General features: G+C 42.6%; 1 protein-coding gene and 1 pseudogene across 7 annotated transcripts in view; both read left to right on the forward strand.

The window, feature by feature from the left end:
• LOC125227730 (kinase D-interacting substrate of 220 kDa B) overlaps positions 1 to 16,490 on the forward strand; it is an 89,659-nt gene extending 73,169 nt beyond the window's left edge. For 6 of the 7 annotated variants that reach the window (XM_048132035.1, XM_048132036.1, XM_048132037.1 and 3 more), the window contains exons 16-27: positions 1,824 to 2,018; positions 2,704 to 2,980; positions 4,707 to 4,872; positions 5,667 to 5,845; positions 6,369 to 6,466; positions 9,574 to 9,744; positions 10,656 to 10,820; positions 11,177 to 11,279; positions 11,549 to 11,643; positions 11,945 to 11,962; positions 12,894 to 12,990; positions 15,311 to 16,490. In XM_048132035.1, coding sequence (XP_047987992.1) covers positions 1,824 to 2,018; positions 2,704 to 2,980; positions 4,707 to 4,872; positions 5,667 to 5,845; positions 6,369 to 6,466; positions 9,574 to 9,744; positions 10,656 to 10,820; positions 11,177 to 11,279; positions 11,549 to 11,643; positions 11,945 to 11,962; positions 12,894 to 12,990; positions 15,311 to 16,134 — 2,388 coding nt within the window. In that variant the 3' untranslated portion in view covers positions 16,135 to 16,490. The remainder of the gene's footprint in view (positions 1 to 1,823; positions 2,019 to 2,703; positions 2,981 to 4,706; positions 4,873 to 5,666; positions 5,846 to 6,368; positions 6,467 to 9,573; positions 9,745 to 10,655; positions 10,821 to 11,176; positions 11,280 to 11,548; positions 11,644 to 11,944; positions 11,963 to 12,893; positions 12,991 to 15,310) is intronic. The other variant, XM_048132032.1, reaches the window with a different exon arrangement.
• Positions 8,157 to 9,565, forward strand: LOC125227731 (annotated as a pseudogene).
• Positions 16,491 to 16,536: the final 46 nt, after the last annotated feature.

The following is a 16,536-nucleotide window of genomic DNA, read 5'->3' on the forward strand; positions in this document are numbered from 1 at the left end:
CGTTATGAAGGCTATAAAAGTTGAGTACCGCGGTTAGGTCACGAGGCTTGCCGAGTGGCCTAAGTATGGTACGAGACTTTTATAGCCTTCATAATGTTACGATTGTATACTATACTTTTTCTACGCCAGCCAAATAAATACCTATTCGAGAATAATAAAATGGGTTGCTTACCTACTTCATATAATGAATGGGAATATTTGTGTGGATCTTAACTATTATATTCTGTCCACAATGTTGATGGCGAGAACTTGTTGCACAATTCTTCAAAATATGCCAACAACGCGGTTTCAGAGAAAGTTGAAAAATTTTGTTGCAATTTCCATTTCAAAACAATCATAACATTTTTGGTGCGCTTTATCCGACTTTTCAGGTAACGAATTGTCAGTCACTTTGATCGCCATAGCCTTGATTTCTTCGGAAGTACATAGTTCACCAGACTCACTTATAATTACTTAAGTTTTTGCACAATAACGTCGAATTAAAATAAACTACACGACACTAAAATACTTAGTTCAAAAAGTTTCGTCAAAAGTTTACAAATGTCAAACATGCCATAGACAAGAGAAATAGAAAATAAGCCGGTTTTCAATTACGAAAAATGTGGTTGCGTTCAAGAATATTTAAATGTCGAATAAAAAATATTATATGATCTGAAAGATAATCTACCTTATAGCAGAATGGATTTACACAGTTTTGAAGTTAAGCGACACAATTGTAGAGAAGCAATGAGGAGACAGACTGACATTTTATCCCGCCAATCGGTATGTCACTGTCATTCATATGTGAGAGAGAGAAAAAAATATCATCTTCTCGCTCTCACGTATGACATCTGCAATGGAAAGGTGGTGCCATCTGTCATATTCTTTGAGTGTGCCTCCCCATTAGAAATTTGTACAATCGGACACATTTGGTGTTATGGCTACTATAGTGTCTTACAATACTATAAAAATATAGTATGAGACGACGTCAGTTTAAAATCTAATGAGTAGCCGGTCTTGACTACACACTTGATTTCTGCTGTCTCAGATCAGAATAACATTAGGTACGCGATGGACTGAAATGATTTTGAATCGCTAAGTGTTGTGACTCTAATACCTATAAACATTTTTAGTGAACTTTTACTGTACTTTGACACTCAACATTGTATTAATGGATCCTTTATAAATATTACCTGTGTTTTTTTTTTCTATTTTTATGTGTTAATGTTTTAGTATTTCCATTTGGATCGGATTGATATGATATCTTGATGTAGCATGCATTGTCGTGTTTTTATCCAAAATTATTCATGAACAACAAAACTCCGAATATATTTATAACTGGACAATATAAATACCGCGTGACAATATGTTTTGCTCAAAATGTACATAACTTTGACTATTGTGAGAATACCGACTCCATGTAAATATTGCCAATTTTTGAATACCACTATCATACGAGGACTTAACATTGTTGATAGTTTTCTGTGTGTAGTGTACCTAATAGTCTGCGAATATTGTCTAATAAAATCATAGCGTACGTAATTTATCTTATATTCTAAATTTACAAAAAAACATATGACTATCAATGTTACACGAGTAATAATGTATTTTCTAAAATTTCTAGATAAAAGATGCCTAAACCGAAGTCTTCAGCGTTAATAAAAATAAAGTAGGTCTACGAGAATACTGGGTAATTTTCCAACGAACTCTGTAGTGTATCAATATAGTTACTACGATAAATACGTGTACTTTGAGCGAAAAGTGAATATGTACACTTGTACAGCTAACATTCTTACAAACATTTATTAAAACGCCCTTAAATCTTTCCACCTTCTTTCGTCCAGGCAGTGGAAGTGAACAGCCGACGCGCATTCTCCGAGAGCAATATTGGCGGCTGGGATTACCTCCGAAATATGGTTCAGTTGCCGTTCTACCTTCAGAACTCTGCGCTCCGCCGCGTCAAAACCGCACAACAGACGGCTGCGAAACGCATACAAGCTATTGCGACCGACGACTTCTCTGCAAGCATGCAGCGTTCTGTAAGTGTTATTCTATGTGGACAAATCATTAGACTAGGGTATGGATTTCAGTAAGTCAAAAATCTGTACTGGTAAATTACAGATATAAAAACGTCACTTTGTCAATGGCTAACATATACAGGAATCTGATTGTACATATTTAGATAATGAAATTCATCAAATTGTCTGCTGTTGGAAGTAGGCACCTACCTAGTTAAACATTCAACTGCATCTATGCCAGTGTATATTCTTCATCCTCCTTGCCGTATCCCGGCATTTGTCACGGCTCATGGGAGCCTAGGGTCCGCTTTGACAACTAATCCCAAGATTTGGCGAAGACACTAGTTTTTACGAAAGCGATTGCCATCTGACCTTCCAACCCGAAGGGTAACTAGGCCTTATTGGAATTAGTCCGGTTTCCTCACGATGTTTTCTTCACCGAAAAGCGACTGTCAAATATCAAATGACATTTCGTACATAGTTTTAGAAAAACTCATTGGTACGAGCCGGGTTCGAACCCGCGACCTCCGGATCGAAAGTCGCACGCTCTTACCGCTAGGCCACCATCGCTTCTATGCCAGTGTATATTGATTTTAAAATATTTTGTTTGCTCGAAATTTATAAAATATCGGCCATGATAGTATAGCAAAGTGACTTCTATACGGCTGTTGACGTCTGTGCTCAATTGATACACCTTTTTTCTCAGGTATCAGCCCGCCGTCTATCCTCAACATCCGAACTAATGTCTAGCCAAGAGCGCATCAAAAACCAACCGACCAAAGAGCTAAGCGCGGCCGCCGCGGCCCGCGCCCGGCGTCTCCGCCCCTCCGAATCTGTAGCATCGTCTGTAGCTTCAGGGTTACATCGAGCTGCTCCTGCTGCCACGGCTGCAGATCTTGGGAGAGTGTTGCTGACTGATGACTACTTTAGCGATGTGAATCCGAGAAGTATGAGGCGACTTATGAACGTGCTATATGTTACTGGTAAGACCCGTCTCATCCCGAGTCTGTAGCTTCGGTAGCTCTTGGGAGAGTGTTGCTGACCGATGACTACTTCAGCGATGTGAATCCTAGGAGTATGAGGCGGCTTATGAACGTGCTATATGTTACTGGTAAGACTCGTCTCATAGTCCGTATCTTCAGTAGCTTCTGGGTAACACCGAGCGGCGCCAGCGGCCACGGCGGCGGATCTTGGGAGAGTGTTGCTGACCGATGACTACTTCAGCGATGTGAATCCTAGGAGTATGAGGCGGCTTATGAACGTGCAATATGTTACTGGTAAGACCCGTCTCATCCCGAGTCCGTAACTTCTTTTAGCATCTGGGTTACACCGAGCGGCGCCAGCGGCCACGGCTGCGGATCTTGGCAGAGTGTTGCTGACCGATGACTACTTCAGCGATGTGAATCCTAGGAGTATGAGGCGGCTTATGAACGTGCTATATGTTACTGGTAAGACTCGTCTCATAGTCCGTATCTTCAGTAGCTTCTGGGTAACATCGAGCGGCGCCAGCGGCCACGGCGGCGGATCTTGGGAGAGTGTTGCTGACCGATGACTACTTCAGCGATGTGAATCCTAGGAGTATGAGGCGGCTTATGAACGTGCTATATGTTACTGGTAAGACCCGTCTCATCCCGAGTCCGTAACTTCTTTTAGCATCTGGGTTACACCGAGCGCGCCAGCGGCCACGGCTGCGGATCTTGGCAGAGTGTTGCTGACCGATGACTACTTCAGCGATGTGAATCCTAGGAGTATGAGGCGGCTTATGAACGTGCTATGTGTTACTGGTAAGACTCGTCTCATAGTCCGTATCTTCAGTTTATGAACGTGCTATATGTTACTGGTAAGACTCGTCTCATCCCGAGTCCGTATCTTCAGTAGCTTCTGGGTAACACCGAGCGGCGCCAGCGGCCACGGCGGCGGATCTTGGGAGAGTATTGCTGACTCATGACTACTTTAGCGAAGTGAATCCTAGGAGTATGAGGCGGCTTATGAACGTGCTGTATGTTACTGGTAAGACTCGTCTCATCCCGAGTCCGTATCTTCAGTAGCTTCTGGGTTGCACCGAGCGGCGCCAGCGGCCACGGCGGCGGATCTTGGGAGAGTGTTGCTGACTCATGACTACTTTAGCGATGTGAATCCGAGGAGTATGAGGCGGATTATGAACGTGCTATATGTTACTGGTAAGAGAAACTCTCTCCGCTATTTTAAAAGTAATTGTCCATCTCCGCTCGAGTTTATAGCGTCAGTCGCTTCTAGGTTACACAGACAGCAGGTGACGCTGCCGTCTTGAGAGAGTGTTGCTAAGTGCTGACGGCCCAGCCACGACATTGGTCTAACCGCGACAGCGGTGAGCGGCAGCCATACGTGCGAATGAAAAGTCCCATCGCTGTTTCTATGTATGGCCGCCGCTCACCGCTGTCGCGCTTTGACCAATGTCGTGGCTGAGCCGTGACGGATGACTACTTTGGTGATGTGAATCAGAGGAGTTCGGCGGCTTATGAATGTGCTGTATGTTACTGGTGAGACCCGTCTCATCCCGAGTCTGTAGAGTCTTCAGTAGCTCCGAGCTGCACCTGCCTCCGGCCTCCATAGCTGCAGACTTAAGAAGTTGATGATTACTTCAACGACGTGAATCAAAGAAACAAACCGGTGTGTGTTTATTTAAAATAATGTGTTCAATTTTAGCTAACCAGTCATTCTTGCTTCCAGGTCGTCTAATGAAAGCATTCCAAATTGAGTTCAACTGGTACCAGCTAGCGTCCTGGGTGAACCTCACGGAGCAGTGGCCGTTCCGAACCTCCTGGATCATCTACCACCACGAGACGTATGAGGAGCACATCGACGATAGCAAGTCGCTCAAGCACATCTACGAGAAGTAAGTTTATTATCGTGTTCGACTAGTACAGTCGAGTTCAAAAATATGTGTACATTTCTTCATCTTAATTCGTTGCAATAAGGTGAAAAAATGTACACATATTTATGAACTCGACTGTACCCACTGTTGTCACCTGACGCCGAGTAAAATGTATATCTTCGTAGGACCCTGGAATATGATCTTGATCACCTACCGACTCCCACTATCATATTTCCTGAAGTTTTTAGGAGTTGGCGCAAGCTGGTTTTAGTGTCCGGACGGTCCGCGCGGAGCGATCCGCGCGACTAACGCGCTTAGACCAATGTCGTGGCTGGGCCGTAATTTGTATGAAGTTGATGTTGTCGTCCGCGCGGATCCGTTCGCGCCACTTTAAAACGCTCCCTGAACTTCATACATATTAGTCCGGTGCGGATCGCTCCGCGCGGACGGTCCGCGTGACACTTAAACCAGTCAAAAGCAGTAATTCACATATACATTCCGTGCATATAGTTACTACTTTTCTCTTTTTATGGACTGAAAAAGATACGAGTTTTTTTCAAAGTAGTGACGATTTGACAAATGTCATATAGTATAAAAACATGAGACTAATATTCAAAGGTACACGGTGTCAGGTTTAATGATATTAGAGTCTGATTTAGACGGCGTGCGAACTCGCATGCTATTTTAGTTACATTGCGGGCTGTTGAGGGTGCTATACAATTTTGCACGGCCATCAAATACTGCAATGTAATAAAACTAGTATGCGAGTTCTCGTACCGTCTAAATGGGCCCTAATACCTAAATTCTTGTTCCAGAGTGAAACCTCACCTAAACGGCCTTCGTGAATCCAGCTCCCTAATGGAGCTGGACCGCGACGAGCGAAAGCTGGAGGTGTTCCTCAGCTTCCATCGCTCTACCCTCACCGCAGCTGACCTGAAGATCTTCCTACCATTCACCATCAACTTGGACCCTTACATCAAGAAGGTCATCAAAGGTAAATGGGCCATTTTTTTTTTTTTTTTCAAAGTTGTCCACCCCATTTTTTTTGTAACATGGGTATTTTTTACGCGATTAATACTCAGAATCGCGAGGACTTTCGATCTTGATAGGAGAAAAAAAAATGTCCCAAGATTTCCATACATTTTGTCGAAAATGTATGAAAAAATGGTAACGGAATGGGGAAAAACCTTGGGTCACTTTTTTTCTCCTATTAGAATTGAAAGAGCTCGCGATTCTGAGTGGAAACCACATAAAAATTTCCAAATCCAAAAAAAAGTGGGGTGGACAACTTTGAAAAAAATAGCCCAAATAACACTTGTGTAACGTGAGCTATAATGAAGCAAGCTTTGATTTGTTCCAAATAAGGTTTTGGACTAAGAACTATTCTTTATAACTCGTAAGGCTCAGTTTGTTACAGTCGATCTTGATAGTCATCTCTTCATTTATACTTTTGAGTTTGTAGGTGTTGAATAAAGTAACCCTATAGCTATATTAATGTGTACTTGTTCTATTAACAGAAGAGCAGCTTCAGTCAGGCATGGAGGATGAGTTGAATGGTGCTATTTGGACGCCGCACACACGACAACCGCACAACAAAGTCTTCCACAGGAAACATGTAAGTAGATGAAAATATAGTAAGTAAGAATAAGTAATAGAATATGTAGATTTATTTGTTTTTATAGACATTGAATTGGATGTTTTGTAATCCTAATCAATAGTATCAAAGACATATGTCACTCTGTATAGACAGATAAAGTCTAAGAAAAAAACGTACCTCAAAACCATACAGAAAAAGGTACCGTGACCTAGATGGCGATACACCTTTGGGGGACGCTCGGCTAGATGTCGCATATTAATATTCAACATTTTAACACTTAAGCTAAGAATATGGGCCAAATTGTCAAAACTGATGTTCAAAAGTTTTAAACCTGTGTCGAGAGATGGCAGTCTATGCACTGTGATTACACATTTTACTTTGACAGTAACTCTTTGGGGACATTAAATATGTGAACTTCCACGTGGACGATTAAATTTGGAATGCTAGAAAAAGGTACCCGTATGACGAATAAATTGTAGTTTTAGATATCGACCGCATAACGAAGAGCTACGCGTACGTCAATATCAAAAAAAAAAAAAAAAAAAAAAATCAAAAATTATTTATTTGTTCAAAAAAGTACAATTAATACAGTGGCTGGTGTCTCCTTTTAAGTTATTTACAAAATAACTTGTGCTAGGAGGCACCGCTCTTCCATTTACGTAGTATTACTAAGTACATATTACTAAGTTTCTATAATATAAATCTGAGCGCATGCGTACGTGTGTGTGTGTGTGTGTGTGTATATGTGTGTGTGTGTGTGTGTGTGTGTGTGTGTGTGTGTGTGTGTGGTGAGGCTACACTACGTATCCTAGTAGGTCTTCCACCTGTTCATAATTTTTACATTCTATCCAAGTAGTTATCTTCTTTTTTACATCATATTGAGGCTTAGGGTATATATCTAATTCTTTGTTTAAAGTATTGTATAAATGTGCTGATTGTTTATTGTATTGTCTACTGGCAAAAGTGGTGTGGGTTTTTGGAACTTGCATTACAGTGTCTCTCCTCCGCTTTATCATAAGGTTACTGTCGAAAGTTGTAGTTTTATGTTTTCTCAAAACACAGGTTAGTACATATAATTTCCTAACACTAAGCAAGTTACATAGTTGGTAAAGCTTGTCAGTCGAGAACGACATCTTCTTGAAGTACATAATTTTGAGGAGACTTCGCTGCGCTCTCTCTACATCAATGAAGCGTGTCTTAGCGGCGCCTCCCCAAACGGGTAAACAATAAGTTATTACGGACTGAACCAACGATATGTATATTTCTTTTAAAAGGTCTCTACTATAGCCTTGCGGACTCGGGGTAGTTCTTGGCACCACATGTCTCAAGTTCTTAAAGATCCAATTAAGCTTTCGTAGTCGTAAAATAACATATTCGAGGTGTTGGTACCAAGAAAGTCCTCGATCCACGAAGACACCCAGATATTTAGTGCTGTCAACTTTTAATATAGTAGGACATGTTTGCTGGCAGCAATTTTGTACCTTTTTACAGCAGCTGTGTATTTTAATGTCAAAGTTTTTATGGGGTTGTGTGTTGTTGTATATACTTTATACAAAATCCTTATCTACTTAAATATTTTATTTTATTAACGTCGAATAATTCATATATTGATTTGTTATCTTTATTACGCATTTTGAAATGTATTACACACTTTCACAAAAGCAGCAAAGTATTTAAACACTCTCCCCCATACTATAATTCACTTCGCTAACGCCCCGTAACGTAAAGATGTCTCTTCTGATCACAGTCGCAAATTTACTCATCGTTGCTGTATTTGCAAGTACTGAGAATTCTCTTCACCCTCTCTCCGATGAGATCATATCTCTGATCAACTCAAAACAAAATTCTTGGAAAGCCGGTCGAAACTTTCCATTAGACTCTCTCGCTTACGTCAAAGGATTATTGGGAACAGTCAGGGATCCACTAAAAATACCGAGGCCTCTTGCACAAAGCTATAGAGAAGACCTAATTGCCAGTTTACCAGAAAACTTCGACCCCAGAGACAAATAGCCTTATTGCCAAAGTTTGAATGAAATCAGTGACCAAGGATCTTGCGGCAGCTGCTGGGCCTTCGGGGCAGTCGACGTCATAACGGATAGAGTTTGCATACATTCTAATGGAACACAAAAAATCCACTTTTCAGTTCAGGATGTGCTGAGTTGTTGTCAGTATTGCGGAGATTGTGTCAGTGGAATGCACAGCAAACCTTTTGAATACTGGCAAGATGTAGGTATTGTATCTGGAGGGGCATACAATTCGGCACAAGGGTGCATGCCTTACGAGATCCCGCCTTGCGAGCATAGCAGCGATATACCCGGCCCACAGTGCCATAATACTGATAAAACACCCATATGCACCAAGAACTGCCAATCTGGTTATAATGTAGAGTATAACAAAGACAAGCATCGCGGCAGAACAGTTTATGACGTAGAGGAGAAGAAAATATCAAAGCTGAATTATATACTAAAGGTCCTGTTACGGCTTCAATGAGTGTATATTCTGACTTCTTTCATTACAAAAGCGGAATATACTCGAACGTATATGGAGATTCTCAAGGTGATCACGCTGTGAGAATTTTGGGATGGGGGGTGGAAAACGGGGTCAAGTACTGGTTGTGTGCCAACTCGTGGAACCCTCACTGGGGCGAAAAAGGTTTCTTCAAGATCCTGAGAGGTGTAAACCACGTTGGTATCGAACGCGATATTACAACCGGGGAACCTTAAGAGACTTGATGATTAAGATACTTACAAGGTCATAAATACATAAAAAAAAAAATCCTTCTAAAGTGTTGTTTTTTTATTCTTGATAAAGACCACGTTTCCTTCCTACCAACATTAATTCATATCTACCGAAGTGAGAAATAAGACGGAGTCTCTCCATTTTTGTCTATTTATAGACAATAGGTTTGTCAAGAAACATGTCTGAAGCGATGCCGTTTCTCTATTCTCCTTTTTAAGTCGCACTTTTCATTCAACGCTCGAAATAAACATGCTAGGTTTATAGCACACAAAGACACTTGATTTACAACCTTAAGTAAAATTGTTAGACTTAATTTTCACACAGAACCACTTGTCAAATTCTGCCTCCTTTCATACAGTTACAATTAACGAAATTCATCTTCACAGCGCATATCTCCTCCGAGTCAAGCCGCGGCGCCGCACACATCTATGTGCGTAGGCTGGGTGAACACGGGCAACGGTTTCATGCCTCAACCCATGCCGCACTACCCGCCACCCGCCGTCACGGGCGCCACGACTAACCCCTACACTGTGCTGAGAAACGCCTTCCCTGCGTTGGTAAGTCACTAGTTTGTTAACTTGTGTATTATAGAATGCTCTATAATACACAATCTTGAGCCTCAGCCAACAGGTCTATGTGCGTATCATAATGAATGCCGCACTACCCGCCGCCCGTCGTCACAGGCACCACGACTAACCCCTACACTGTGTTGAGGAACGGCTTCCCTGCGTTGGTAAAGCCTTATTATGAATGCTACGTCACTATCATTACGTGTACTTTCGTTTGTGGCGCACGTGCCGCGACCGCTGCAGGACACCATTGCAAGCGCAGACTTCTGGCGGAAAGGTGTGGTTTTTCGGCGGTTCCGGGGGAACCTGCCAAATCCTACACCGGAGCAAACGACGCAATGGAGCCACACTGTCATGTCATCGCTCTAATCAATTGTATAATTTTAATAATGTTTTCAGTTTTTTTATGTGTTAATGTCACGTAAAAAATGTGTTTTACAAAGACATATATAACTCCGTATAGACAAATAAAGTTTAAGAAAAAAACGTACCTCAGTACCATACAGAAAAAGGTATGGTGGCCTAGATGGCATTACACCTTTAGGGTACGCTCAGCTAGATGGCGCTATGGATGACATTTTAACACATATCAAGCTAAGAATAAGGGCCAAATTGTCAAAACTGAGGTTCAAAAGTTTTAAGCCTGTGTATAGTAAGCACTGTGATTACACATTTTACTTCGACAGTAACTCTCTATAATACTCTATCCTCTTTGGTTTTACTAATAAATAAATTATAGAACATAAGCCAAGTCACAGTCCAGTGTACACATCTATGTGCATACACTGGGTGAAAATCATCATCATCATAATCAAGCCACTTGCTACACTGTCAACGGCTTGTTTCCACAATACAATTATCCCATATTTGCATACACTTCCATACACTTTTGTACACAGATGGACATATCAAACATCCGTCTCTCAACGCTGTCCGTCGATCGGGTCTGCAGTATTGTGAGCGCGGCGCTGGGCGCGGGCGCGGCGCCGTGCTGCGCGGCGCTGCAGCAGCACCGCGTGTGCGGACTCGCGCTGAGACATTGCCAGCTCGACGACCTCAAACCGGTATAGTATCTACTCGATGATGTGTGATCCTTCGACATCTAGGAGGATGTTAAAGGTCGCTTTAGCGTCCTGGCAGTGGCGACTAATCGGGTAGTGCCCCGCCGTTTGGGTAAAGTTCTTGGGCTGTCCGTCGACCGCGTAGCACCGTAAGCTCAGACACCTCCTGTGTTATTATTGGTGAAGTTTAGTCAGACTTAAATCTTTGAGTTCGGCGACAAGATGGCAATCAAATACTATTTATTAATTAATTATAATATTTCAATCTATGTATTTGTATTAATTTAACAACCAATAACATTTACATCTTCCTGTACTCGTCAGATGGACTTGTATTAACAAATTATAATTTCTCGCAGCTCGTGGACCTGCCGTTCGGAGACTGGGAGTTGTTCAAAATGCTCATCACCAACCTGCGAGAGCTGGAGGCCAACATGCCCTGCAGTGCGCCCGCTGTCACTGGTACGTCAGAAATAATTAGACTTTATTTCAACTGCCATACCGATATTTTAAAAATAGGTCATAAAACAGAATTGAAAAGAAAATTTATGATGCTTAATCTCTAAGATTGGAAAGAGCTAAAAAAATTTAAAGTTCAGTTGCTAATTTACAGTTATGCAAACAGCCGTAGTGCTTAAAATATGGAGACCTAGGTTCTCTCAGGGATAACTGTAAAATTAATATGATTCCTGGTATTTTAGATCCTAACAGATAAATCATTTGTTAAACAGTTATAGCAGAAAAAAATACGGAGAGTGAGCCAGACACGGTGAAGCCCAGACCCATCGAACACCAGCGCAGCCGTCCATCCAATGTAGAAAAACAGGTATGTGTCGATCAATTTACACTCGTGCCTTACAGACTTACACTAAAATATTTAACTGCAAGGAGCATTTACATGACTGTGAGCATTTGAATGAATATTTTCACATAAAATACAACACTGGACCAATGCCTAAGTGTATCTGGAAGTCGCAAATAGATCAGTAAGAAACATGAAGTTGCCATTTTTTACTTGTAGTTCTTACTGTTCTTATTATGGATCCGTTCTATTGAATGATTTGCAAGCGAAAGTTTTGATTAATATTGTATAAAAGGGCTGTTTTTGATGATGTTATGTTTTACAGCCATACGCGGAGTATCAGGTGATTATTAGTAGTGAATTTATGTTATTTTAGCACCTGTAGGTACAATGGTAACACATGCACTAAATACGTAGATGCAGCACCTCCACATGTTTTGTTAATAATTATGATGCTGTGCTGGCTATTCTTGGTGAACAAACTAATCGTGGTGGCAGTCCATGAACTTGACCATGTTATTAATAGTGGCCATTCAATGATATGCACGTACCCAATTCTTTTTTACTAGAAACATGTGTCAGTCTTAATAATACCTATTGATCTATGGTGATATATGAAAGGCACTAACAGACTGTGCTTCAAATAAATGTTGATTACCTATACACGTTACTAAAGAGTAAGTGATACTATCAACAAACATTAAGTTCTCATGAAGAAGGAATTACAAAAAATATCCATTTCTCTGGTGGCTGTAGCTGTCCATTGATTTTATACACGCACGTCAGGACTCATGAATTATAAATATTAGCACAATCGATAAAAAAAATGAAACGCTTTACTATGCTCAGGATAATACTAATTGTTACTACTTGTGGAGTATGGAATTTTAAAAGTATTACTAATAATATGTATAATTACGTATACGTGACAATATTTCTTCTAATAAGGTTGCGGGCACACATCAGGATATGGCGAATAGTTGTTTTGCGTCTCTTTCCCTATCAGAAAATTAATCAGCGACAGATGTCAAAAGTATTACTTTTTACAATAGTGCTAAGCTTCAAAACCGGAACCTTTAATTTAGTTATAAGGTATCTAAATTAAAGGTTACGGTTTAGAAGGTACGAGAACTCGCATACGAGTTTTATTACATTGCGGTATTTGATGGCTATGCAAAATTGTATGTAACCTCAACAGCTAGCAAAGTAACTAAAATCGCAAGCGAGTTCACACGTCGTCTAAATCAGGCTTAATTCACAATTTCCTTGTGCAGGTGACGCTGGAAGAGCAGATGATCTGCGGCGCGCTCCAAACGCTAAACGAGGAGGCGATGGAGGACGTCCTGCAATCCGAGCCTGCCGCGCACCCAGGTGAGCCTCTCACCACCATCCGCGAACAGTCGCTCGTGGCCGAGCCGCCCGCCGTCTCCGACGAGGAAGAGACCAGCGACGTCGTCATCACCGTGCATGATGACGTCTTCATGTGAACTCCACGTCGCGGTTAGATACGGACTGTCGGAATATAAAAGATGTGTTCTCAGTTCTAAGGCAGTGGTGGGCAAAGTACTTACGGCCCGCGAAAGGCCCTTCAAAACAGTGTGTGATGTGTAATATGGCCAGCACTGTAGTAAGAATGCATTTTTGGTGTAAATCTAGCCCTATTCTAAAATTCCTTCAAATTTATAGCCCCTGATGAAAAAAGTTTGCCCGCCACTGTTTTAAGGCGTTGTTAGCGTATGCGTGTTTACAATTTAAACGTACGCACATCGGTCCTAATAACGTAAAGCCTTGGATCTTCGCCTAGGGAACCTATCTTCGACTGGTAGGCTGTAATTTCAACTTTTATTAAACCAGGCGAAATATAGGTATCCTAAACGAGAGATAGGGTTTTACGATACTTAATTATTATTAATTTTGTATTCGATTGATAGGTATTAGATATTCTTAAAAAGATTGTTTGAAAAGATTGTCATGGTAACACATCTTTTGCATTCTGACATCTATAGTAGACTACCGAATTTATATGCATGGTTTTCGGTGCAAGAATTTTAACCGTGTTGTAACCTACATTGCATATTTGCATTTAGTACAATAATATTTATGTTGGAGCATTGGAGTGTGAGTGAATTTAGCAAAACTCGGAAAATCTTATGTCAGCCTTATTCATAATTCACAAGTAACTACCAAAGACATATATAACTCCATATAGACAAATAAAGTATAAGAAAAAAACGTACCTCAGTACCATATAGAAAAAGGTACGGTGGCCTAGATGGCATTAGACCTTTGGGGTACGCTCAGCTAGATGGCGCTAATATTAATATTTGACTAAGAATATGGGCCAAATTGTCTAAACTGAGGTTCAAAAGTTTTAAGCCTGTGTCAAGAGATGGCAGTCTATGCACTGTGATTACACATTTTACTTCGACAGTAATTCTCTATAATACTCGATCCTCTTTGGTAACTACATACATCAATGCTTCGACATTAGCATTACATTTGCTTTGTGCATAGTAAATTACCTTTGTCTATTGCAACAGTAAACAAAAAGTAGCTGGACTACTTTTTTTGTTATTCGCTATGTTTGCAGTAGTCAGAGATCAAGAAAAGACAATAGTGTTAATATAGAAAATTTTAATAACTTACAACAATTTTAGTTTAGTTAGATCAATTCCACTGACTTATTCCAGATATTGATTTCCAGTATTAAGAAATGATTTGTGATAAAAGTATTTATGTAACCATAAGTATAAAACATTCCTATTATTTGCCTACAAAAAAGAGGTAGTTTATGCAAGTTGATCATTCCTAAAATTGAATTCGAATATGCGAGTACAATGTCTAGATTTAATTAATTTGTCACTTTGAAAAAGGAGACTAAATTACTTAAAACGCCATAAAAGGCCAATCTGAAAGCTATATGTACTTATACTATTTATTATATTATTCATAGAATATTCAAAATCCTTAATGTCCAATTCTAAATGTGTCGTAGACTCAAATGTGATGCATATTAAAAAGACAAAATGTGCCTATAATTTCCTAGCTAAGTGGTACAATAAAATATATTGTAAAGCAATTTACCTAGCTATAATTTATGTTAACGCCATATTAGTTTAGAGTATACTTTTACTTGTTATGAATTGTTGTTAACTTCCAATTCATGAAAATGTTTTTATTTCTTAATAAATATAGGATCGAAAACATACAAATCTGAGGCGGGGATTGTGTATCGATAACTGAAAAAATAATAGTAGACTTTTTGAAATTTGTATAACATTTTATATTTAACGTAAGTTTCATAAACATATCTTTGACCCACGGCCCAAGACTCGTAGGTGTACTTATACGATAGAAAGTCGTCACGGTAGAGTTAGATTCGCCTCAAGTTTAAATGTGATGGAATTAGTGTAATTTCGATTCTCTGAATGTCAGACCTCGGTCACTAATCGCACGAAGAACACGAAGTAACATACCATTCCTGAGATGTTTTACACAGTGAGATAATAAATATACAAAAGTTTTCAGCTTTGTTTGATTTCAGTCCCGTAGTGTTCGTAGGTGATCCTAGGTCGCGGCCCCGAGCCGCGCGGAGCTTCGAGTCCGGAGCGCCGGCCGCAGGTGAATCCGTCTCCCCCCCACCGTCCCGCCCTCGCCGCCGGCGCACTACACCCGCGCTGTCCTGTTACAGACGAGGACGCCACGCTGCAGCTCGAGCCCGCCGCCAGCTCCGCGCGCCTGCGCCCCGCCGGCGCCTCGTGGAGCGGCTCCGCGCCCGCCTCGCCCGCCGACACGCCGCGCGCGGCCCGGCGCGCCGCCTCCTCGCTGCGCGCCAAGGATCGCCGCGCGCCGCCCAACGTCACCTTCAACGTCGAGAACGAGGACGACTCCGACGACGGCCGCCCCATCACCTTCAGCGCGCGCCCGCAGGACCGCCCCGTGTCGCTGCCGCTCGACCGGCCCGCGCGCGACCCCCGCCTCGGCGGCCTCCGCAAGACCGCCGACATCCTCAAGAAGGTCGGCTCGGCGGAGAAGCTGACGCGGCTGAAGGACAAGATAATGTCGCGCGAGCGCAGCCCGGCGCGCGACGAGCCCGGCAGCGACGACGAGTCGGCGCCGCTCGTCGCGTCCGAGCCGGCCACGGCCGCCGGGTCGCCGGCGTCGGGCGCGCGCGCGGGCCCCGTCCGCGTCGAGTGCGGCGACCGCAGCCTGGCGGAGCTGTCGGCCGGCACGGGCGCGGACCTCTCGCCGCGCTCGGACGTGACGGAGCTGGAGTCGCCGCGCGAGGGCGCCACGGCGTTCGACCTGCTGCCGGAGGGCAAGGGCGACGCGGAGGCGGGCGGGCCGGCGGCGCGGCTGGCGCGCGCGGACAGCGGCGAGATGTCCAACATGGTGGAGCCGTACAACATGCGGCTGCTGTCGCGCGGCGCTTCGGATGCGCGCTCGCTGTGGCGCCAGGACGCGCTGGACTCGGGCCCGCCGTGGCCGTGGGACGAGCCCGACTCGGCCGTGTGACGGCGGCGGCGAGCCCGCCGTGCCGCCCGCCCCTGACTCTCTCTCGAGAGAGAGAGAGATAGCCCGACGACCGCCTCGCAGACGAGGCCCTCGACTCCGCCTCGCCGGCGGTGGCGCCCGAGCGCCGCGTCGCGTGGTGTCGACTTTATTCCATTAGTTATCGTATGTCAAACGTAGTTAGAGATTCTGACTTCCACGACTTAGATTAATTCTAGCTAATATGAACGAGTTCCGAAACGTAACCGAGTACTTAATGTCACAACACGAATTAATAACGCATTTAAATGTAATGACTACCCAGAATTGTGATATTATACCCGTAAGGATATTAAAAATGTATTTGCTGGAAATCGAAATTCTAAATAGTTTTATTTAATTGACCCTAAAATTTAGGTAGGGGGG

This window comes from Leguminivora glycinivorella, chromosome 7 (assembly GCF_023078275.1).
Source record: "Leguminivora glycinivorella isolate SPB_JAAS2020 chromosome 7, LegGlyc_1.1, whole genome shotgun sequence".
NCBI classification, from domain to species: domain Eukaryota; kingdom Metazoa; phylum Arthropoda; class Insecta; order Lepidoptera; family Tortricidae; genus Leguminivora; species Leguminivora glycinivorella.